Source organism: Nomascus leucogenys, chromosome 12 (assembly GCF_006542625.1).
Source record: "Nomascus leucogenys isolate Asia chromosome 12, Asia_NLE_v1, whole genome shotgun sequence".
Taxonomy (NCBI): domain Eukaryota; kingdom Metazoa; phylum Chordata; class Mammalia; order Primates; family Hylobatidae; genus Nomascus; species Nomascus leucogenys.
The window spans coordinates 44,307,940-44,331,904 of record NC_044392.1 but is presented as its reverse complement, the minus strand read 5'-3'; the positions used below and the strand labels follow the sequence as shown (position 1 = coordinate 44,331,904).

At 55.0% G+C, this 23,965-nt stretch overlaps 1 protein-coding gene across 1 annotated transcript; it reads left to right on the top strand.

Annotated features, from left to right (window-relative positions):
* Window positions 1–7: 7 nt before the first annotated feature.
* NTRK1 (neurotrophic receptor tyrosine kinase 1) lies at window positions 8–20,701 on the top strand. The gene is made up of 17 exons (XM_030823642.1): window positions 8–192; window positions 3,398–3,472; window positions 3,782–3,853; window positions 5,958–6,026; window positions 7,197–7,342; window positions 7,598–7,740; window positions 10,735–10,867; window positions 12,725–13,051; window positions 13,453–13,470; window positions 13,641–13,696; window positions 13,976–14,078; window positions 14,574–14,720; window positions 15,160–15,290; window positions 15,478–15,650; window positions 18,191–18,431; window positions 19,064–19,222; window positions 20,516–20,701. The coding sequence occupies exons 1-17, from the start codon at window positions 8–10 to the stop codon at window positions 20,699–20,701; spliced, it is 2,364 nt and encodes a 787-aa protein (XP_030679502.1).
* The last annotated feature ends 3,264 nt before the right edge of the window (window positions 20,702–23,965 follow it).

The following is a 23,965-nucleotide window of genomic DNA, read 5'->3' as shown; positions in this document are numbered from 1 at the left end:
CGCCGCGATGCTGCGAGGCGGACGGCGCGGGGGGCCGGGCAGCCTGCTGGCTTGGCTGATACTGGCATCTGCGGGCGCCGCACCCTGCCCCGATGCCTGCTGCCCCCACGGCTCCTCCGGACTGCGATGCACCCGGGATGGGGCCCTGGATAGCCTCCACCATCTGCCCGGCGCAGAGAACCTGACTGAGCTGTGAGTGTCCGGCGGGCGAGGGGGCGCGGGGACAGGCAGGCATTGCCGTGCCCCGAGGGCGCGGACTCGCCGCTTGTTTGCTGGTCAGGCAGGGCGAGCACGGCGGAAGGCTGGCACCACGCAGTCTTCGGCGGTGCCCGGGCGTTCCTCCGCAGCCGCCGCTGCCCTAGCAAGCTTTATGGTCAGTGCCTGGATGTCCCCTAGTGTTCAGGGCAGCTGGGCCGCCGGCTTCAGGGAGATGGAGGGGGGAATCTCCGTGGACCAGGTCTGAGAGAGCCTAGCCGTCTAGAAGGCGCTTTCTGGAGCTCAGCCAGATGCCCCTGCTCTGTCCCACAGAGAAGGATGGTTACCGGCAGAGAAGTCCCCAGTTTGACACCCTTACTGCCTTTTCCCTTTTCTAGGGGCAAGCCAGCCCCCACCCACTTCCTTGTTATGAGGAGGCAACCCTAGCTTTTCTCCTGGAATTGGGGATTGAGCTGGCTGGCGTGGTGGGAGGTGGTGAGGAGCTGAGTGGTTGAGCTCTCCTCTTTCCATTTTTACCATTCCTTCCCCCAGAACCGTTGATTTGGATCTGGGAAATGGGACCCCCTCCTGGATTTTCTCTCCCCGCTCCCATCTCCCTCTCCAACCTGGTCTCTCTACCTGGGTCGGGGAGTCAGGGCCCTTGCTGAGAGACCCTCCTTCCTTCGGTACACGAAGCTGGGAGGAATCTTCAGCATTCTGCAGGACTCTGACATTCTGCAGGAATTGGTTACAAAATACTCAAGTACTTTTTAGCAGCTGGTAAAACCTATGGGAGTATGCGGTAATGACTGGCCTGGAGGTACTCAGGCATCACATGGTGATGGCTGGAAAATACTTGAATATTACATATGGCTATCATGGCCAGCAAGACATCTAGAAGAGAGGAGGAACTGCTAGAAAATCCTCCTCCTGTGGCCTGGGGTTTCGAGGGTGGACAAGGAACCTTGGCCTCGTGCAGTGACGGGCTGGAAGGTATCCGAGGTGAGGATCATCACTGTCTGGAAGTTACTTGAGCAGCTTGCAATAATTGGCACTGAGTTCCTCGGGCATCTCATGGTAATTAACGGGAAGGTACTCAATATCTCTCTCTAATAGCTCTAGGGAGACCAGGAGTAGAGGAGATGACCTTGTCTTGGTCTGGGCCTAGGTCTCTGCATGAGGGGAGGGGGCATGAGAGACAGGTTGCCAGTCCTAGTCCAGTTCTCTCATCGCCCAGGGCCTTCAGATTGGGGTCCAGACTCCTGAGTGCTCCCCATCAGGGCTCGCATTTCCCAACTCTTTCCAAGCCCCAAGAGGGTCCAGCAGGGTAGGGATGGGAGTGGTAGGGAGAGTGGACAGGCCAGAGCTGGGGACTAGGAAGCATGCAGGGTGGTGAGCTGAGATGTCCCCCTGGGTGGGGCTGCAGCCTGACACCCCCCCCCACACTGCCTGCACAGCCCCCTCCCTCCTCCCTCACCCGCAGAGCTAACGAGGAGATAATGGACTCGAATAGACAGATTGATTATGAATCCAAACGAATGAGGCAGCTTTGAGGCAGCTTTGAGCATGCTGGCCTGACAGCTCGCACACACCCTGCCAGCCCACTGCATTCTCACCCCCTCCCTGGGTCCCTACAGCTTGAAATCCTCTGGGCAGGGGCTGGGGGGTGGGTAGACTAGGGACCTGGCCTCCCTCAGAGTCAGTGGAGGTTAATTTCTAGGCCTCTACTAAGTCCACAGGGAAACTTAGGAACCGATATTGGCAGTCCTGGTGGGGTCAAGGCTGGGAAGGGAGGAAAGGAGGAAGGGAGGGGTCACTTAGGCTGCTCCTGGTTCCTATAAGTTAGGGAAAGTTAGAGGGTAGAGGGGGAGAGTTCTGAGAACCGGCAGTGAGTCAGGGGCCTCTGACATGTGTATTGTTGGGGAAGGGGGGCACACTAACATGTCACTGCAGGGCAGCCGAGTTCTCAGGAACTCCCTGTTACGTCAGATCCAGCAGCTAGGCAGGGCCCAGGGCGTCAGCTGTCCCCTAGCCCCGAATGCCTACTCATTCTTCTTTCTTTCTTCTCTATCTTGCTTTCTGTAGCTCCCTGTCCTTATCTGTCTGTCTCCCTTCCCTTATCTGTCTTCCTTCTTGCCTGTCACTATCTCTCTGACAGTCTCTTCCTGTCAGTTTCTCTTTCAGTGTCTGTTTCACTCTCTTTGTTTTTCTGACCTTCTGCCCCCACCCTCCTCGTTGAGCCTTTCCATCTTTCTGTCTCTCTCTCTCTGTCTCTCACTGTGTAAGTCAGCCAGTCTGTGCCTCTTCTCCCCTCCCCAACACTCTGACTGCCTCCTCTCCTTGCTCCTCTCCTCTTTCCTGGGTCCCTCCTTGGGGTCCCTGACTGATAGCCTCTAAGCCTCTTGCTTGATCTGCTGAAAAGATGGTAGGGGAGGTTTCGGTGGAGTAGGGGTTTCTGCTTGGGTGTGAAGAGGGGCCAGAGGCTATGGGGGTGCAGAGATGTTTGCGTGTGTGTGTGTGTGTGTGTGTGTGTGTGTGTGTGTGTAGTACAGGTGAGGCCGGGCAGTGGCCCTTGGGCGGGCACGTTTGGGAACACACATTTGCATGAGCACAGGCTTCGTCTGTGCTGGGCGGGGCAGTGGCAGGGATGAGCCTTGGCCTTTTATGGTAGCAAGTGTTTCAGTATCACCTCCCACTGATGAGTGTGTGCCAGGGATGCCTGATATAAAAGCAGAACACCAATCTGAGAATGGACTTTTGTGTGTGCACGTGAGAGATGGGCGTGAGCTTTGTTTCTGTGTGGCCATGTGTGAGCGTGTTCCTGCAGGCACATGTGCATGTGCATGGCGTCATCTGTGCAGATGCTTATGCCTCTGTGTGTGCGCATGTGCATACCTGGGTGTGTGCATGTGTGCAAGAGGTATGTGAGACTGTGCATATATGTGAGGGTGTGGGGATCCATACATGTGTGCGCTTGTGTGTTCATGCACAAACATCTGCATGTGTGACTTGAGGAGGTGCGTCTCTGTGCACATGTATGCATTCGTGTGTGCATGCCCGTGTAAGTGTGTATGCAGGTCTGAACAGGTGCATATGTGTGTGCATGTGGCATGTGCATGTGTATTGCGAGGGAGTAGGTGGGTGGGCATGGGAACTCAAGTGTGGGCCTGAGCCCTGTAACTCCCATCCCCTCTCCCCACAGCCACATCGAGAACCAGCAGCATCTGCAGCATCTGGAGCTCCGTGACCTGAGGGGCCTGGGGGAGCTGAGAAACCTGTGAGGGAAATGGGGACTCTGGATGTGGAGCTCAGCATGGGCCTGGGGGAGACCAGAAGGCGAGGGAGGGCCCAAGCGTCCAAGGGCCTGGGAGGACCTGAGAGGACCTGAGAGGCTGAGCACTGAGGGACTGGGAGAAGTCAGGAAGCTCAGGGCTTTGAGGGGTCTAGAGTAGTTGAGGAAACAATGAGGGGCCTGAGGAGGGGTAGGGGTTCAGCACAGGGGACTGGAAGGCTGGGATGGGCAGGGAGGGCCAGGGGCCCAGAGTAGCTGAGGCCTCGGGACTGATCCTCCTGCACCCCTCCCCAGCACCATCGTGAAGAGTGGTCTCCGTTTCGTGGCGCCAGATGCCTTCCATTTCACTCCTCGGCTCAGTCGCCTGTGAGTGTGGCCAGTGCTGGGCAGTGGGAGTTGGGGAGGACACCCAGACTTGGGCTGCTAATGGGCTTGGCTGTCCCCGGGGAATGATTGTGAGGAGGGCCCAAGCCTGGTCAGGGAAGTCACCTCACCATTCTCCTGGGGCTTCCTCCCATCTCCCTCAGGGATGGCATGCTCTCGCCCCTGCCAGCTAGAGGTCCTCCTTGCCATCTCACTTCCCTGGTCCATGCTGCAAGGACACTTCTCATAGGTGCCTGCCCTATCTTTCTTCCCAGGGCTCAGATACACACCAGTGCAAAGGGAGCAAGCGGCAGGAGCAGGACTCCTGGGTTCTGGCTGGGACTCCATTTCCCAGGGACTCATTGACTTGGCCCCTAGGACATCCTGGGAGCTGGGGTGTTAGGTCTGCCACTTGTCACCTTCCTCATTCCTGGGAGTCATACCTATCCCTCCAGTAGAGCAGCGGACCCCAACTTTTTTGGCACCAGAGACTGGTTTCATGGAAGACAATTTTACCACGGATGGTGCGGGAGGAGAGGATGATTTCAGGATGAAACTGTTCCACCTCAGATTATGAGGCATTAGTTAGATTCTCAAAAGGAGTGCACAACCTAGATCCATCGCATGCGCAGTAGTTCACAGAATCTAATGCTGCCATTGATGTGACAGGAGGCGGAGCTCAGGCGGTAATGCTCACTCACCGCTGCTCACCTCCCGCTGTGCGGCCCAGTTCCTAATAGACCACATATTTGCCCTGTTTATAGCCCCTCTTCCTTGCTGTCCTTCTCTTTTTCTTTAATGTATTTTTTAAGAGTCAGGTCTCCCTCTGTTGCTCAGGCTGGAGAACAGTGGCACTATTACCCATCTGTGGCCTGGGAATTGGGGACCCCTGCTGTAGGACAGAGAGGGTCATGGGATGGGCAGGAGAGACCATCAGAGTCCCTGGCAGCCCCTCCCTGGCCTTCTGAGGGCAGGAGTTCAGCTCCCCTGTTCCCCAACATGAGCAGGCAGAGAGATGGGAAGGATGGTGGCGCTGACATTCATGGAGTTATGCAGGGTCCTCTGAACTCTGCTGTGTCCAGCAATTTAACAAAGCAAAATAAAGTGATGTCATTATCACAGTTTATGCACAGGGGCTTCAATTAAAAACGTGCTCAATGACACTTTACGATACTTATGTCAATGAATCTTCACAATTAACCTGGTGAGAGAGAGAGTGTTCTTGTCCCCATTTCATAGATGAGAATTCTGAGAATCAGAGAGGTTGAGTTTCTGGACTGAGGTCACACAGCTGTAAGTGGCAGGATAGAACTTAACACCTGCTCTGTCTGGCTCTAGAGTGGGTTGTGTCTTTGGTCCCTATGTGGTGGTACATCTCCCACCCAGCCACCACAAATTCTAGGTTGGCTAGGAAAGGAGAGGGGTCAGGATAGGCCCCTCAGAGGCAGAGGGTCCCAGCAGCGGCAGCCTGGCACAGGGCACAGGGCACTGGGGCTCCTACATCATTTTCCTGTGTGGCCTGGATCCAGGCCCCTGCTCTCACTTTTTCCATCCGTACAACGAGGGGGCTGAGGGTGTGGGTCCTTTCTTGCCTGACCTTTTAGTCCCTGAGGAGGGCCCGGAAGGAGGAGGAGGAGGGGACCTGAGGAAGTGCATTGAGTTCCTTGTGGTCAGGTAGGGGCAAGGGAGTGGCAGCCTCAACCCTCCCCCTCTTCCTCTGGCCCCGTCCTGGGCTCTGTAGGGAGGGGAGCACAGATGGAGCCATTCCCCCAGCTGTGGCCTCAGCACTTTGCCAGCTGGGGCCAAAGCAGTGGGGGAGGGAGGAGCGGCTGTTCCCTCAGATCCCCCTCCCTGGGGTCTGGAGAGGGGGTTAAGTGGGGTTAACCCTTGTTGTCCCAGGGAAAGGAGTGGGACTCAGAAAGTGCCCCTGCCCGCCCCCCCCCACCATCCACACACACTGCCTTCCAGGGCTGGTTCTGGTCGCCTAGGCTGGGGAGGGGGAGCCAGATGTCAACTTCTTTCTTGGCTCCTCCCCTCCCTCACTCTGGGTCAGAGTGAGGTCGGGTCACTCAAGGGGTCTGTCTTGCTGTGTCTCCACGCCCCGCAGGAATCTCTCCTTCAACGCTCTGGAGTCTCTCTCCTGGAAAACTGTGCAGGGCCTCTCCTTACAGGAACTGTGAGTGGGGGCACTTCCAGGGGCAAAAGCACCAAGTGTGTGTGTGCCTGCATGCACTTGGGTCTGTGGGATGGCATTGGGTCACTGTGTCTGTGTGACACTGCTGGGGGGTCTCTTTGGGGACTATGTGCATGCCAGTGAAACCCCCATCAAAGTAGGAGCTGCAGGACCACCCGCTAAAGGGGCTACTGCCCTGGGGAGCTGGCCTGGATGACTGTGTGTGTGCTGGGCGTGGCTGAGCAGATCGCAGGCCCACTGTGTGTCCACGGCACAGCTGCCCACATTCCCAGGGTACCCTGCACTGGGGTGAGTGGGGCAGCCCCGGTCCATGTGTACCTGGTGGGCACTTAAGGCCTCTGGGTCACTCTGGGAGGCTGTGCCCTTCCCTCCTTGTCACCATGCTGAGAGCCCTTGCCTGGTTTCTCATCCTGGGGAGCCTGGGGTGAGGGAGCCCCATGCATCCCTCAGACGTCAGCTGTCTTGTCTTCCATTTTCTGCATTCTATTTCTTTCATTTTTACATTATTTTTTCTTTTTGTAGAGTTGGGGTTTTGCCATGTTGCCCAGGCTGATCTTGAACTCCTGGGCTCAAGCCATCCTCCACCTCAGCCTCCCAAAGTGCTGGGATAACAGGTGTGAGTCACTGCGCCTGGCTCTTTTCCTTTCCTTTCCTTTCCTTTCCTTTCCTTTCCTTTCCTTTCCTTTCCTTTCCTTCTTTTTTTTTCTTTCTTTCTTTTTTTTTTTTTTTTTATGAGACGGATTCTCGCTCTGTCACCCAGGCTGGAGCGCAGTGGCGCAATCTCATCTCGGCTTGCTGCAAAGCTCCGCCTCCCGGGTTCACGCCATTCTCCTGCCTCAGCACCCCCGAGTAGCTGGGACTACAGGTGCCCGCCACCATGCCCGGCTAATTTTTTGTATTTTTAGTAGAGATGGGGTTTCACCGTGTTAGCCAGGATGGTCTCGATCTCCTGACCTCGTGATCCGCCCACCTCGGCTTCCCAATGGCCTATTTCTTTGAGTAACATCCTGTTACTGGAGTCAGAGAGAAAGGCCTCTGTGTCCTCCCTTTCAGCTGTAGACCGCCCTCCCTGCTACCTAACTGCTCCCTCTTATCCCCTGTGATCCCTCAGGCCCCTTCCTTGACTCTGTTGGTGTCCCCCATGCCCACCAGGGTCCTATCGGGGAACCCTCTGCACTGTTCCTGTGCCCTGCGCTGGCTACAGCGCTGGGAGGAGGAGGGACTGGGCGGAGTGCCTGAACAGAAGCTGCAGTGTCATGGGCAAGGGCCCCTGGCCCATATGAACAATGCCAGCTGTGGTAGGTGCTGGGTGAGAGAGGTGGTGTAAGGGGGCTGGGAAAGAGACCTATTTGCCTGGGGGAGAGGGCACTGAGCAAGCACTGAAAAAGCCTGGGGAACGGGCATTGGTAAAGGCTGGGGGAAACTGCCTGGGGTGACATCGCCTGGGCTCCGGGTCATTGAGGAGGGTGGGGGAAGGAGCAGCCCTGCAGTAGAGTTCTGGGGCCACTCCTAGCTCTAACACCCCTTGGCCTTCGGGCATCCTGGGTGGCCAGGTGTGCCTACGCTGAAGGTCCAGGTGTCCAATGCCTCGGTGGATGTGGGGGACGATGTGCTGCTGCGGTGCCAGGTGGAGGGGCGGGGCCTGGAGCAGGCCGGCTGGATCCTCACGGAGCTGGAGCAGTCAGCCACAGTGATGGTGAGAAGCCCTTCGCCGGCAGCCCCCAAGAGGTCCAGGCAGAGCACAGGGGACAAAGATGGGGAAAGAGAGACACACTGTGGAGGAAAGAGACAACGAATAAGGAGCACACTGAGGCTGAGGGACAGACAGAGATGGTTTAGACCCACAGGGCTCAGGCCTATGCTCTGGGGCAGCCCAGGGCACGCACACACCCTCAGGGTGGGCACTGACCCAGCAGGGACCCCAGGCTACACTTGAAGCCCCAGGACTTAGAACCCCTTTCTGGGAACACGGTGTTGGTTGCAAAGGAGAGGGTCACAGAAATCTTACATGTTGGAGCTGAGAGGAACCCAACAGACCATCCCTCCCATACATCCCTTTTCCTTCCTTCCCTCCCTCCTCCTCCCTCCCTCCCTCCCTCCCTCCCTCCTTCCTTCCTTCCTTCCTTCCTTCCTTCCTTCCTTCCTTCCTTTCTTTTATGGAGTTTCGCTCTGTTGCCCAGGCTGGAGTGCGGTGGCGCAATCTTGACTCACCGAAACCTCCGCCTCTCGGGTTCAAGCGATTCTGCGATTCTCCTGCCACAGCCTCCTGAGTAGCTAGGAGTACAGGCATGCGTCACCATGCCCAGCTAATTTTTGTATTTTAGTAGAGACGGGGTTTCACTATGTTGGCCATGCTGGTCTCAAACTCCTGACCTCGTGATCCACCCCCCTCGGCCTCCCAAAGCGCTGGGATTACAGGCGTGAGCCACTGTGCCCAGCAGATCACTTTTCTATATAAGGAAACTGGGACCCAGGAAGGAGGCACAATATCAGTTGTACTGCATCCGGGATGAGTTCTTGGGGGTCTCGTGGTCTTTTTTCTGGAGATTCTGGAAGGAGCATCCTCTTGGGCATGTGATGAACGTGTTAGTAAGGGAGGCATAGGTCTGGCTCCAGCTCTCTCACTAATTAATTCTGGGAGTGACTTTCAGAAAAATCCCTTAATCTGCCTGCACTTTGGTTTTCTTATCTGTAAGCTGAGAAGGTGGACATGACGGCCTTCTGATGTCCTGCCTGCCCCTGGGCGTTCTCTGGCCTCTATCTCTGTTATCCAGACATGCCTTTGGACACCTTCCCAGGCCTTACCCTTTGTCCTTAGGCTGGCGATGGGCAGATGAGAGTAGCCACAGGTAACTCAGTCGGTCTTGTTGACGAGTTCAACAGCAGCTGACAATGGGCTGTGCCCACCCAAAAAGCTGGCTCCATCTGGGCAGGAGGAGTGGATATGCAGGGACCAGGAATGTGTGCCTAGGGGGCTGAGAGCATGGTGTTTAGTTGGGGAGCCTTCACTTTGGTGGGAGAGTCCACCCCAGAATTGCTGGAGGCCCCTGGAACCATGTTGAGGGAGGAGACATTGGGGCGCTGAGCAGGGGGCTTCAGACATGGTGGAGGGACTGCTAGCCACTGAGCAGTTCCTCCCCCCTCCAGAGAGCAAAGCTGCCTAGAGTGAGTAAAAGAAAGGGGACCAGGCAGAGGACATACCCCTGCATGGAGAGACCTTAGATCAACTCTCTGTGTGGGGTGATTCCAGGATTTGTTTTCTCTTTGGGAGACTTACATGTTTGCTACCATCTGTGTTTTCTAGAAACTACCTATACAAAAGTCACTCCCTACTGGGCACAGTGGCCCATACCTGTAATCCCAGCACTTTGGGAGGCCAAGGAGGGAGAATCACTTGAGACCAGCAGTTTGAGACCAGCCTGGGCAACAAAGCAAGACCCTATCTCTTAAAAAAAAATTGCACCCTAAATGGGTTAAATGGAGGAGAAGAGAGGCTGCTCTCCCTCAGGTAGGAGGATAAGGGGTGGCAGAGCAGATCAAGGGGAAGAGTTATTGGCCCCACAGTAATTGGAGGGGATGGGACAGCCAAGGGAAGCAGAGGGCAGGGCAGGGCTTCCCCTCGAAGTGGCTGGAACCCAGAGCTTGCACAAAAGGCTGGAAACTCTACTGGAACCTTTGAACTCACATATTCCAGTGGAAGCCTGGGGAAACCATACCTCCTCTGGCATGTGGTCAGAGGATTCCACATTTATGAAGTTTTCAGATAAATGAGATTTATCCACCACTTCATTATTTTCATTTTGTGAAAATCACTTTCTAAAATGTCAGAAGATAATTTGTCCACCTCTTCAGCTTACAAAACAAACAAAAAAGCCATAGTTCAGCAAGATGAAGAACTGTCATAAGATCACGTAACTTACACATGACAAATCCACGGTTTCCTAGGAAGAGAAACTTGATCTGATTCAATCCTGACGATGATTCAGAATCAAGTCACTTTGCCTGTCTAACCTCACCCATGGTCCTCATCTGCTGCAGGAGGCGATGCTGCTGCTATTGTTTCTAACTGCTGCTGTGCTATTTGCACCATCTCTTTGTTTCTGATCTTCCTTGGGCTGAGACTCAGTTTGTTAGGACTGTGTGTAAAACAGGAATGAATAGGCAGTGAGGTCCTAGTGGGGTCTCCAATGAGCTGTGTACAAATTTGGTACTTGGGATGCGTGACATCTGTTTAGCTGCTCAGATGGCTGGTTTTAGTTTCAGTTTGGGATATTTTGTGCCTATTTTGAGGCTACTGGTTATATTTTAGATTTTTCTGATAATTAAATACGTGATCCAGGCTGGGCGCAGTGGCTTACGCCTGTAATCCCAGCACTTTGGGAGGCCGAGGTGGGAGGATTGCTTGAGGCCCTGTTTAAGACCAGCCTGGGCAGAACAGTAAGACCCCGTTGCTACAAAAATAAAACATAAAATTTTAAAAAAAAATGTGATCCAGGAGATAGTCAACGAACAAACCTCAAGGAGGAAGGCCATTCTCTGCTACATTCTCTCCCACCTCTCTCTCCCTTCTCTTCCCTCCCAGCCCTCCTCTCCTTTCCATCTGGAGCCAGAGGGGCTCTCCAAAGACATCAGCCCCAGCCCCAAGCTGGCTAAAGCTCCTTCTGATTCCCCCCTCTCTTTCCTAATCTAGAAATCTGGGGGTCTGCCATCCCTGGGGCTGACCCTGGCCAATGTCACCAGTGACCTCAACAGGAAGAACGTGACGTGCTGGGCAGAGAACGATGTGGGCCGGGCAGAGGTCTCCGTTCAGGTCAATGTCTCATGTGAGTCTCAGTGGCAGCTCCTGCATCCACCCCCTACTCATCTCTTCTTCCCTCAAAAGAGGATGTAGGGTGGGGGGCTGGAGGAAAGGGTGGGATGTGTATCTCCACAGCTCCTCCCTCCCAGCTGTTTCCAGATTCCCATGAAAACCTGATCCTTCAGGGGAAGTCCTGGGGTCTCGTCAAGGCCAGAGGGAGGGAGATGGATTTCTTTCTGGCCCCCTGCCGGAGCCTTGCTACCTGAGGCCCTCAACGCCAGATGTCCAGCTGTTCCCACTGCTCCAAAGTATTTTTTCATGCCCGTCCCTCATTGGGTCCTTCTCCCCGCATCCTAGTTTCAAACGAGGAAATTCTCCTCCTGAGTTCCTCTTTCGGCTCGCTGCCTAATTTCTCTAGATCGCCCAACAAATTATCTTAAATCTTCTACTTTACACCAGTTTTCTTCTTTTATTGTGAAATATACATAGAAATGTGCAAAAAATATATATACTTTAAACAATAATTACTCTTACCAGCACCACGGAAGACCCCCCTACCACCCAACACCTCTCCCTATTCGCAATCCCATCCCACTCTCCCATCTCGCGTTGACTTTTGTCAGGATAACCATTTCTTTGCTTTTAAAAATAATTTGTCTCAAATATGCTTTCCTATCAGTATCATTTAGTTTTGCCTGTTCTTGTACATTATATAAATGGAATCATACTGCGTGTATTATTTTGTATCTGGTTTCTTTCATTCAACATTATATTTATAAGATTCATTCATGTTAATGGGAGTTGCTGTATGTAGCTCATGCAATTCATTGCTAAATAGTATTCCTATGTATGAATGCTATATTATATATATGTATTTATTTATGCATACATACACTTTTTTCTATCATTGAGGGGCTTTTACTTTTACCAGATTGGGTCTATTTCTTTTCTTTTCTTTTTGGAGACGGAGTCTCACTCTGTCACCCAGGCTGGAGTGCAGTGGCGCGATCTTGGCTCACTGCAAGCTCCGCCTCCCAGGTTCACGCCATTCTCCTGCTTCAGCCTCATGAGTATCTGGGACTACAGGTGCCTGCCACCACGCCCAGCTAATTTTTTAGTGGAGACGGGGTTTCACCATGTTAGCCAGGATGGTCTCAATATCCTGACCTCGTGATCCGCCCGCCTCGGCCTCCCAAAGTGTTGGGATTACAGGCGTGAGCCACCGCGCCCAGCCCAGATTGGGTCTATTTCAAACCCATATCTTTTTTCAAAAAGTGTGTGTGTGTGTGTGTGTGTGTGTGTGTGTGTGTATTTGAAGAGATGGGGTCTCAGCCTGTTGCCCAGGCTGGAATGCTTTGGGATCAAAACTCACTGCAGCCTTGAACTCCTGGCCTCAAGCGATCCTCCCACCTCAGCCCCCTGAGTAGCTGGGATTACAGGAGCAAGTCACTGTGCCTGGCTTTTCCCCCAAAATTTAACTGTATATATTTTTGGCTGGTTTGATTGTTAGGCCCCCTGACCCATCTTCTTCAGCTTGGTTACACTGACTTCTTCTAGATTCCTTACCCCAAAGACTCCATGTTTAATTGTCATAAGCTGATACCCCACTTCTGTGGGGCTGTGACTTATTTATGGCCCACCACTTATGTTCTTTAAGCCTCTAAATTTTATATGCCTGCTGCTTGATTTATTTAAAATGTATTGTCAACTTTCTTCAAAATGTCTCTCCTTGGTGGATTTCCTAGGGCCTGCTGACCCATTTCTCCCAGGCCTGCCCTTTGATTTCGGGTTCTACTCGCTTTGCCCCTGGACTTGTCGGGTGTGTGCCAGGCTCCCTCCAGCTGCGCCCTGACCTCCTGCTGTTGCTCTTTCTGGCCCACAGTCCCGGCCAGTGTGCAGCTGCATACGGCGGTGGAGATGCACCACTGGTGCATCCCCTTCTCTGTGGATGGGCAGCCGGCACCGTCTCTGCGCTGGCTCTTCAATGGCTCTGTGCTCAATGAGACCAGCTTCATCTTCACCGAGTTCCTGGAGCCGGCGGCCAATGAGACCGTGCGGCATGGGTGTCTGCGCCTCAATCAGCCCACCCACGTCAACAACGGCAACTACACGCTGCTGGCTGCCAACCCCTTCGGCCAGGCCTCCGCCTCCATCATGGCTGCCTTCATGGACAACCCTTTCGAGTTCAACCCCGAGGACCCCATCCCTGGTGTGAGGGCCATCCTGAACCCTGCCCCCACTCCTGGGCTCCTCCTGGGTTAAAGCCAACTTCCTGCTATAGCCTTGACCCCAGAAATTGGAGTGCCTAGTTCGGGACAGAAAAGATTCTGGAGTCCTGGTGTCCAGCTGCTCTGGCCTCCTTACCATCTCCCCAAGCCCGGACTCCTGAACTCCTGAGCTATTCCATCCTTGTAGGCTGGCTGAGGAGACAGCCATGCACCAGGGCATCATGGCCCAGCTGGAAAAGGGTCACATGCATCTTCTCCCTTGAGGCCCAGCAGCCCACCTCCATCCCCCATCGCCCCATGAAGGAATGAGTCCCAGAGTAGGCAGGGGACTGACTGCTTTCCTCCTCCCTCTGACTGCTTTCTCTCCTCCCTCCTGCTGCAGTCTCCTTCTCGCCAGTGGGTGAGTAGCCCAAGGTGGAGGGCAGGTTCTGCCTGGTCTCTGGAGCTGAGGCTGGGGCAGAGGGTACAGCTGAACTGATCCCTGAGAGGCCAGCTGGGGCAAGGGTTGGGGGGTTACTGGAGGCTACAGGGTGCGCCAAGGCTCACCCTTCCTGCCCTGTGTCCCTACAGACACTAACAGCACATCTGGAGACCCGGTGGAGAAGAAGGACGAAACACCTTTTGGGGTGAGATAGGAAGTAGAAGCTTGTGCAGACTTTGGGACCGGGAGGCTGGGTAGAGGCTCATCTGCATGTCATTTCTGGTCAGAGCAGGGAGATCACTACCATCTGGCTTGAGCTCTGATGGCCACCCGCACAGCCACTGCAGGGGTCCCCAGGGGAGGATGAGGCAGGTCTGGAGGCCTGGCTCTGGGCTCCCATGCAGGATGAAAAAATGGCTTGCTACAGGAGGCTCTGAGAGTACAGGAGAAGCCCCTGGATCTAACTACCCCTGCCCCCTACCAGGTTTCGGTGGCTGTGGGCCTGGCCGTCTTTGCCTGCCTCTTCCTTTCTACGCTGCTCCTTATGCTTAACAAATGCGGACGGAGAAACAAGTTTGGGATCAACCGTGAGTTGGGGCTGCAGAAGGCTGTCTGTCTGTCCTCCTGGCTTTGTTTCCTACTGGCTCTTCCTGACTCTGTCTCTGGGGGGCTGTGCACACGGGAGTTCTAGGGCGTGTGAGTGTGTTTGGGGTATAAATGAAGGCCTGGCTATGAGGCTCGTGAGTGTGAGTGTGTGTCGGGCTGGTGCTGGGGTAGTTTCAGAGGCGGCAGCTGCTAATTGGTGGCTGGATTGTAGTCAAGCACTAAGTGGGTCTGGGAGGTCTGGGCTCTGTGGGGGTGGAGGGGGAGTTCTTTGGTGCCCATGGGGCCAGGGGTGGGACAGGAGCCAGCACAGGGAGAGGCGGTGGTGCCCCCTTCCCCCTGCCTGCTGTCTCGCTCCCTAGCTCCTCAGTCTCTCCCCTGCAAGTTACAAGGTGGGGGTGACCAGGCATCCTGCAGGCAAGGGTGGGCAGGGCCAAGGTGTGGGCAAACCCCTCCATGCGGCTGTGTCTCTTCTCTAGGCCCAGCTGTGCTGGCTCCAGAGGACGGGCTGGCCATGTCCCTGCATTTCATGACATTGGGTGGCAGCTCCCTGTCCCCCACCGAGGGCAAAGGCTCTGGGCTTCAAGGCCACATCATCGAGAACCCACAATACTTCAGTGATGCCTGTGAGGGGATATGCTGGGTCAAGGGCAGGGGCGTGTGTGTGTGTGTGTATGTGTGTGTGTGTGTGTGTATGTGTGTGTGTGTGTGTGTGTGTGTGTAGAAGCCCCTAGGCCTGAACGATCCCTCCCTTTCTCCCACCCTTCCCCAGCCCTATTCCAGCCATAGGCCCTATCATATTCTTCTCAGGCTGAGTCTAGCCTGGTTCTTAGCTGCAGCCCCCGCCCAGAGTCACAGCTAGCCCACACCATGTCCTCTCTAGGCAGATGGGGCCCGACACTATGACATGGGGCTTGGTGAAGGGGTGCAGGTTGAATTTTAGCCCCCATGCAGTCCCTTGTCTGGGCAGCCTTGTGCAGCACACAGCCCTGCCAAGACAGTCCCTACTACAACCCCAGCCCTCCCAAGGTTGGGGCTACCGTCTGACCCTGCAAGCCCCCTCAGGTGTTCACCACATCAAGCGCCGGGACATCGTGCTCAAGTGGGAGCTGGGGGAGGGCGCCTTTGGGAAGGTCTTCCTTGCTGAGTGCCACAACCTCCTGCCTGAGCAGGACAAGATGCTGGTGGCTGTCAAGGTGAGACCCTGCCCAGGGGGTACTGCTGGCCTGGGTCCCACCCCCAGGAGCTCCATCACATCAGGACAGAGTGGGGGGAGATGCAGAGGGCTGACGTGGCTGGATACTGGGGTGGGCGGGCTGCCCTGAATGAACAGCAGTGAGGGCTGGGCCCCCACTCAGTCCTGTCCCTGCCCCTTCCATCCAGGCACTGAAGGAGGTGTCCGAGAGTGCTCGGCAGGACTTCCAGCGTGAGGCTGAGCTGCTCACCATGCTGCAGCACCAGCACATTGTGCGCTTCTTCGGCGTCTGCACTGAGGGCCGCCCCCTGCTCATGGTCTTTGAGTATATGCGGCATGGAGACCTCAACCGCTTCCTCCGGTACCAGCACCTGGCCTCAGCACTGGCCCCTGGCTCTGGGCCCCATCATCCCTTCCCTATAGACATCCCTGCTTGTCTTTCAAACCAAGGGGAGACACCAAGAAAGATCAGGAAGGCACATTCCCATCCCCAAGGAGCTCTGAGATGGTAGAGGAGGCAGATGTGTGAATGTAGGGATGACTCTTGCAAAGGACAAGTGTCAGTAGTCAGGGAGGTTGCGATGGCAAAGGCCATGAGCTAAAACTTTGGGGTGGGTGGGCTTTGCAGAGGGTGTATGTGCTTGTGTGTGGCACACAAAGGCCAGGCCTGTAAGGGTAGCAGTTTAGATAACGACAATAACAACAACAGTAACGAACATTTATCAGGCACCTTCTATGTTCCAGGTGCTATGTTATATACTTTATAATTTATTCTTTTTTATTTTTTTAAATGTATTTATTATTGTTATTGTTTTAGAGATGGGGTCTTGCTCTGTTGCCCAGGCTGGAGTGCAGCGGTGTTGCAATAATAGCTCACGGCAGCCTCAAATTCCTGGGCTCAAGCAATTCTCCCTCCTTAGCCTCCCCGGTAGCTGGGACTACAGGTGCACACCACTGCACCTGGCTCTACAATTCATTCTTATCATAGTTCTATGTGCTGGTACATATATATCTTGTACAATAATATAAATATGTATTTATTTTTTATGGCCTCCAAGCATATATTGCAGTTTATACTTGAAGCAAGTTACAAAAAATTCATTCCTTTGGCTTCAGACAGAACAACTCTGATATATTTATCTATTTGTGCTGATAATTTTAATAACTTAGAGAAATGTGCCTGTTTCACAGATAAGGCTTAGAGAGGTTCAGTGACTTGCCCAAGGGCACACAGGTAGTGAATGGCCCAGGGGTGATGTGACCCTAGGCAGAGCCCCTACTCTCAGCCCCCGATGTGATGGTCACATGTTCCCTCAGTCTAGTCCTTCTCTGATGAGATCACCCCCAGGAGGATGGGGCAGTGTTTGCAAGGCAGGGAGAAGACCGGGGTTTGGAATCAGCTGCCACTTATGAGCTGAGCCTTCTTTGCCAAGTAGCTTTCCTCTCTGACCTCACTTTACTCACCAGTAAGAGGGACAGTGGGGGGCTGTGGTTCTGGATGAGCAAGCGCTGTGTGGGTGTCCAGTTGATGGTCACGATCCGGTCCCCAAACATCCCCTTGGGAGTGATGGGTCGTTCATGCAGTCAGGCTGCAGGACTCAGCTAGGAGAGACCCCTGAGTCTTGGGCTTATCCTGTGGACCAGGAGGGAGCCCATGCAGGGTGTGGAGCAGGAGGCGAGGCAAGACCCAAGGTTGAGTGTGGAGGAGGATTGGCACAGAGGAGCCCAAGAAGGCCAGGGAGGAGCCTATCTCTTTGCTCCCAGACACGGCATAGGCTCAGTGCTGGTCTTGGGGACACAGGCTAGGGAGATACCAGCATCTGGGGCCCAGTCTGTGGGAGACAAGGCTCTAACTGCTGGATGGAACACTGGGAGAATCAATGGAGGGAATCATTAATGCTCAGAGATGAGTCTGGAAGACTTCCCCTAGGAGGGGCCATCTGTTCCTTCTCCCCTCCAGGCCTTTGTACTTCCACTTCCCTCTGCCTGGGGCACTGGGCCTCCCTCCCTCCATAGAAAGATGGAGACAGACACACAGACTCTACCCCTCCCTGCCTCAGCTCCCTTCAAATGGTTTCAGGACTTGAGTCTCAGTTTAGGTGTCCCTTCCTCTAGGAAGCTTTCCCTGGCTTTTTCCATTCCCACCTGTGGTGCCTGCCAGGTGCCCCTCACACTGTACTGCCATGACCTGCTTATCTGCGTCATACTCTGCACTGTAGCCCTGGTGCTTGGCACACTGGAAATGTTTAACAAATGCCTCAACTAAACAAATGAGGAGGAGATTGGCTAGTAGGAAAGGGCATTCTTGGCAAAGTGATCAGTTCAGGCAAAGGTTCAGGAGAAGGAACATTGGGGAATACGGATGAGTGTCTAGGACTGACCCGAGTGCTCACTCTGGGGAGAAGGCGGGCATCCTGGACACCTTCAAAAGGAAGGAAGACCCCGTAGGAATGGCTGGACACTGAGGGCAGAGGGGAGAGAGACAGGACAATCAAGGACTCCCTGGTTTCAGGGTCTGCCTGGGTGGGAAGGGTCCCTTCCCTGAGGCAGGAGCAGGCTTGGGGAAAGACACTGAGCTCCAATTGGCAAGGGCTGAGTCTGACATGCCTATGGCAAGGGATGTAGGGGCCAGTGGGCATCTGGAGTTCAAGGAGCTGCCAGAGAGGAAGGCATGGATGTGGGAACCATGGGCTGTCTCTGGTGGGAGCCCTGGAGGTGGGCACACCTGTTCTTCTCCTCCATCCCACCCCTCTGGACAGCTGTCTCTACTGTTCTCTCAATCCTCCACTTCCAGGCCCCCAGTCTCCTCTCCCATCACACACGGCTGCTGGGGATCGCCTTCCTCAGGCTCCTGGGAGTTCTATCCTCCCAGCCTATCCCCTCTCCTTTTCTTGTTCACAGATCCCATGGGCCTGATGCCAAGCTGCTGGCTGGTGGGGAGGATGTGGCTCCAGGCCCCCTGGGTCTGGGGCAGCTGCTGGCCGTGGCTAGCCAGGTCGCTGCGGGGATGGTATACCTGGCGGGTCTGCATTTTGTGCACCGGGACCTGGCCACACGCAACTGTCTGGTGGGCCAGGGACTGGTGGTCAAGATTGGTGATTTCGGCATGAGCAGGGATATCTACAGCACCGACTATTACCGTGTAAGAGTCCTTTGTCCCCAACGCCTTCCCCTGCATCCAAACTGTAGACACCCTGGATCCCAAGACCAGTGAGAGCCTGCCCTTGCTAGGATGGCTGCACGGGTCTGAGATTCACTGGCTCTGGTTTTCAACCTACCTCCTCGGCTCCCAGAGGGGGCTCTGTCTCCTTCGCTATCCCAGACTGAAACAGCACCTTCGGTTTTTGCCTCTTAGACCTGAGAGCCACTACTGTTTGTTTGTTTGTTTATTTAATTTATTTTTTTGAGACGGAGTCTCACTCTGTTGCCAGGCTGGAGTGCAGTGGCATGATCTCGGCTCACTGCAACTTCCGACTCCCTGGTTCAAGCGATTCTCCTGCTTCAGCCTCCCGAATAGCTGGGATTACAGGCACGTGCCATCACGCCCAGCTAATTTTTGCATTTTTAGTAGAGATGGGGTTTCACCATGTTGGCCAGGATGGTCTCGATCTCCTGACCTCATGATTGCCTGCCTCGGCCTCCCAAAGTGCTGGGATCACAGGCGTGAACCACCAAGCTTGTGTATTTATTTTTAATGATGGGGCTGGGGCAGGCTGTGCCTTGATGGGCTGTCCCAGGCACCCCTGGAATTGACGCAGCGCCCGCCCGCGGCAGGTGGGAGGCCGCACCATGCTGCCCATTCGCTGGATGCCGCCTGAGAGCATCCTGTACCGCAAGTTCACCACCGAGAGCGACGTGTGGAGCTTCGGCGTGGTGCTCTGGGAGATCTTCACCTATGGCAAGCAGCCCTGGTACCAGCTCTCCAACACGGAGGTCAGCCCCGGCCTGTGGTCACCCCTTGCTGGCCTCCCCCTCCCATGCCCCTTCAGGTCCCTTTTTCAGGGAACTCGGTTCCCTTTCTGCCCCTCTGCCACAGCCTGTTGGGGCTCCCTTTCCAGCTCCGTGCCCACACTCTGTCCTCCACCCCGGCCCTGTTCTTCTCTTCCTCCCTTATTCTTGCCTTCACCTATTGTCCTAAGCCCAGGCCCAGGTGGCCCCTGGGGGAACCTCAAAGTGCTTTGTACAAGGAGCCCAGACCCCCATCCCTAGCTGCATTTTATAGGCCTAAGCAGGCATTATCAGAGTGGAAGGGACCAGCATGGGAAGAGGAACCCAGCACAAGAAGGCCCAACACTGCAGCAGGACGGCTGGAGGTTAGACTGTCAGAAGGACAGTCCTACCCCGTCCCCCTGCCCTGCTAGCTGGCCACAGCCAGAGCAGGCCCCAGGTGTTCTGTCTCCCAGAGCAGCTGCCCCCACCTCCTGCTTGGCTCACAGCTGTCAGTTTCCATTTCTCCTCCTAATGCAGTCTGCTCCCCGGAGGCTGGTGGGGTGGGGGAGAGGGTTATAGATTTTAATTTTCTCAAGCACTGAGAGAAGAAATGGAATTAGTGCCGCCTATAACCCAAGTCCTCTAATAGGGAGGGGGGAAGAAGGGGAAAAGAGGCTCCAGGCCCCTTCTCCAATCACTCCCACCCACCCTTTCTCCTTTGGATTCCTTGGCTGCTTTGGCAGTTCTTCCTAGAGTCTAACTTTGATCTTTCTTGCTGCAGTTTCTTTTTGGGAGAGCTAGTGCCACAGAGTGGTATCCACAGAAGGGAGAAGTAAGGATTGCTCTCTTCTTTGAAATGAAAGCCAGCTATTTTTCAAGGCCTTTAACTGCAATTCTGCTCTATTTTCTTTTCTCTAGCTGGAGCTGAGAGTCAGAGGGCCCTTCTCCTCCTCCTTTCAGCCCCCAACACTAAGCTGATAGATTGATAAATACCTCAGCCCCTCCCCTTCCTCAACCCACCTGGCAAGTCTTCTTAGGATCTCATCCCAGTTTTCTGGAAGCAATCCTACCCCAGCCCAAGCTTCCCAGAGTCGAGCCTTAATCCTTCTCACTTCTCAGTGTCAGAGCAGAAATGAATCTTGGGGTCGACTGTGTCCTTTTGGGTTATTAGCGGCTAAGAAGCCCAGACGAGTAGTGTGAGCTGCCTCGGGAGCCTCAGTGAGGGCACTGGGACTGGCCTCACTCTCTTGCCCCCAGCCTAGTGTGCTTTCTCCTCTGTCTCTCTGGTGGCCCCAGGCAATCGACTGCATCACGCAGGGACGTGAGTTGGAGCGGCCACGTGCCTGCCCACCAGAGGTCTACGCCATCATGCGGGGCTGCTGGCAGCGGGAGCCCCAGCAACGCCACAGCATCAAGGATGTGCACGCCCGGCTGCAAGCCCTGGCCCAGGCACCTCCTGTCTACCTGGATGTCCTGGGCTAGGGGGCCGGCCCAGGGGATGGGAGTGGTTAGCCGGAATACTGGGGCCTGCCCTCAGCATCCCCCATAGTTCCCAGCAGCCCCAGGGTGATCTCAAAATATCTAACTCACCCTCAGCATGTGGGAGGGGACAGGTGGGGGCTGGGAGTAGAGGATGTTCCTGCTTCTCTAGGCAAGGTCCTGTCATAGCAATTATATTTATTATCCCTTGGCTGTGTCTTTTGCCAATTATTGGGATGACGTCGTTCCAGGAGGGAGGCATTGGGATTCAGGTAGGGGGACAGCTCTCTGGGATCTTCCCCCACTCAGGTTCCCCTCAGCTGCCTACCCCTACTCCATGGACCTGTCACTCTCCCCTTTGACTATAGTTTGGATCCCATTCTCATGGTCACCCGGCTCACCTGCTGGTGAGGCAGCCTCTGGTCAAACTTCCTAGACCTTGAGAGCCTAACTGTCGATCTTTGTAGTTCATGCTCAGGAAGGCTGGTGCTACAGTGGAAGGGGTGGAAGTTAGATGTACTGGTAGGATGGGAGCATTGATGGGGTGTCTTCCTTGTATTGGTGTGTCCAGGACAGAGCAAGCATACAGCAGCGGATGAGAGAGAAACGTGTGTGTGTGTGTGTGTGTGTGTGTGTGTGTGTGTGTGTGTGTGGCAGGAACAGGGAGGGAGCTGGACTAAGGATTGGTGGAGGCAGGACCCCTTATTACTGCCCCTCTGTTACTCTTCTTAGGTTTAGGTACTTTGATTAGCATCTGGAGGCCAGGTACTGTGTAAAGAGGCTGTTTCCTAAGGACAAAGCCATCTCCCTGTCCCATTCTGCCCAAGGGAGTAGGTGAGGTCTCCCCTCTCCTCTGTCCCTTGGAACATCACTGGCCTTAACTGAGTGGTCTGAGGCTCTGTCAGCAGCACCGAGACTGGGCCTCATCATGTCAGGGCACCTGGGCCCTGTCTCCATCTTCCCTAACCCAAAGGCTTGCATTCCACCCAGAGCCAGGAAGGAGCAGCTTCCCCGCCACACTCAGCCCTATCACTTCCAATCACCTGTCCAGTTCCTGCAATAATGCAAGCTTCCCATGGCTCCTCAGGGCTAATCACATGGCTGTCTCATGTCCCTGGGTGCCAGTCCCACCCCACCCCCACCCCCATGATTCAATCTGTGTCTTATCACCCCTAGGCCTAGCCCTGTGGTGTGTCTGCCTCTTGTCCAGGCTGGTTAGTGCTAATGGAGGACTGACCCAGGGCTGCAGGCTGATCGATGTGGGGATTGGGGTGTGTGTGTGTATGTGTGGTTGGTCCCTAAAGGCCAAGTTCACAGGCCTTCCTCTCTTGCTGGGTATGGGTGGGGCTGGTGCCGCATCACTCCTATGAGGGAGGGCACTTAAAGCAGGTGGAGCCATAGGGAGGAAAGGGCTTGGGAACATGGTGAGGGATGCAGACTTGGGGGATCAGATCCAACAGGTGAGCCCAGGGACGGATGCAAAGGGAGAGACAGTGCAGAGAGAGACAGGGACAGGACGTACAGACATGGCGACAGAGAGAGAGACTGTGGAGGGAGATATAAAGACCGAGACATGCAGATAGAGAGAAAGATGGAGACAGACACACAGACATAGCCGGACACACATGGAGAGAGAGGGTGAGACCAGCGCTGCAAACAGACACAGGTAGGGCAGTGGCTCAATCAGAGGAAGTCCGGGAGGACATCATGGACTCCCCAGGGGGCTTTCTACCTCACTCACCCCCTCACCTGTGCCCTTTGAGCCTCTCTGCAGGGGCTAGGAGAGGATGGGACACACAGACTTGGAGGCTCTGTGGGTAGAGACAGGAGGGGACCTGAGGTTTGCCATATTGAGCAGGATTGGGACATCACTAAAGAGGTGGTTTGGAGGTCAGTTAGCACGAGGGAGATGCCAGAGCGTGTGAACCATTTTCAAGGTTATCAGGCCTCAGACGTGGGGACATCAGAGGCTCTTAAACCATAACCAGAGGTATTGCTGGAAAAGCTGGGCAGGTGAGGTGAAGGATTCTGGGAATAAGGTTTGGACAGGGAAGGGAGATTCCGGGAGAGCGTGGGAGAAGGCACTGAATATCTTTCACTGATCTGGGAGCGGGAGCTGGAGCCTGGCACTCCAATCCCTTCAGGTGATCTGGACCTGGGTTTTGTCTTGATTGGTGAGGAGGGGGCTTGCACCCATATTTCCCTCCCCTGAAAGCACCCCATTCCCTCCCCTTCACCGATGGACACATAGATGTGCACATCAACAGGGAACCTGGCCTACCCCCACACAGCCTAGACACACATGTGCAAACACAGACACATGCACACACATGCACACACATACACAGACACAGATCCCCTTCCCCAATCACTCATAGCTGTTGGATTCCGCTGTCATTAACAGTGCCCCCCTCCACCCCGCTGTGCCCCTTGCCCCCTCCCTGTTAATTACCTCCTGGCTGTGCCAAGTCCATTAGCTGCCCCCGCCCTGACATACCCCAGGGGCTGAGCACCAGCTGAGACGGATAGCTGCTGGGGGATCGATGGAATGGGGCCCCAAGGACCTCGTGGGGGGCTGGGACCAGGACAACAACCTGAAGCTGTAAAGATCGGACATTTGGGTTCCCCCCAACCTGGCCCAAGCCCCTTCCTTTTCAGAGAGGGCTGTCTTGGTTGAAAGACAGAGGCTCAGAAAGGGTCGTGGGCACCTCAGGAACACCCAGCACTGAAGAAGGAAGCTGGAACTCTCCCGTCTAAGCAAGCCTCTGCCAGCTCCTCCGCATTTACTCTAGAAGGAAAGACTCAGTGGTGCAGAGACCAGTGGGGCTTCCCAGGGGCCTCCAGCACTGGGATGGGGTCTCTAAAGAATGAAGGCGTGCAAGCCACCCTCAACCCTCTCAGCCTTCCTAAGGAGCCTCTGCCTCCTTCCTGCCCTGCTCCCACAGGGGCTGGCTTCCTGACAGGAGAGCAGAGCATCTGTCCAGGTTTCCAGGAAAAGGCCAGGCAGAGTGCTAGGACAGCCTTGGTGGAGAGTGACCCAGCCTGTGGCCCCTGGCATCCCCAGGCCAAAGATAGAACCTAGAGAGAATTCCAGACGACAGAGGCCCTGGCCTTTCTAAGTACGAGCTGGAGAGAGCCTGTCTTGCCAAATTCCTGAAGCAGGGTTGGACGAGCTGCCCAACAGGGGTAGGGGAGGGAGATTCTTCTGGTAGGAGCCAGGACCCAGGAATCCAGACTTTCAGCCTGCTGCTTACTGGACTGCCAGGC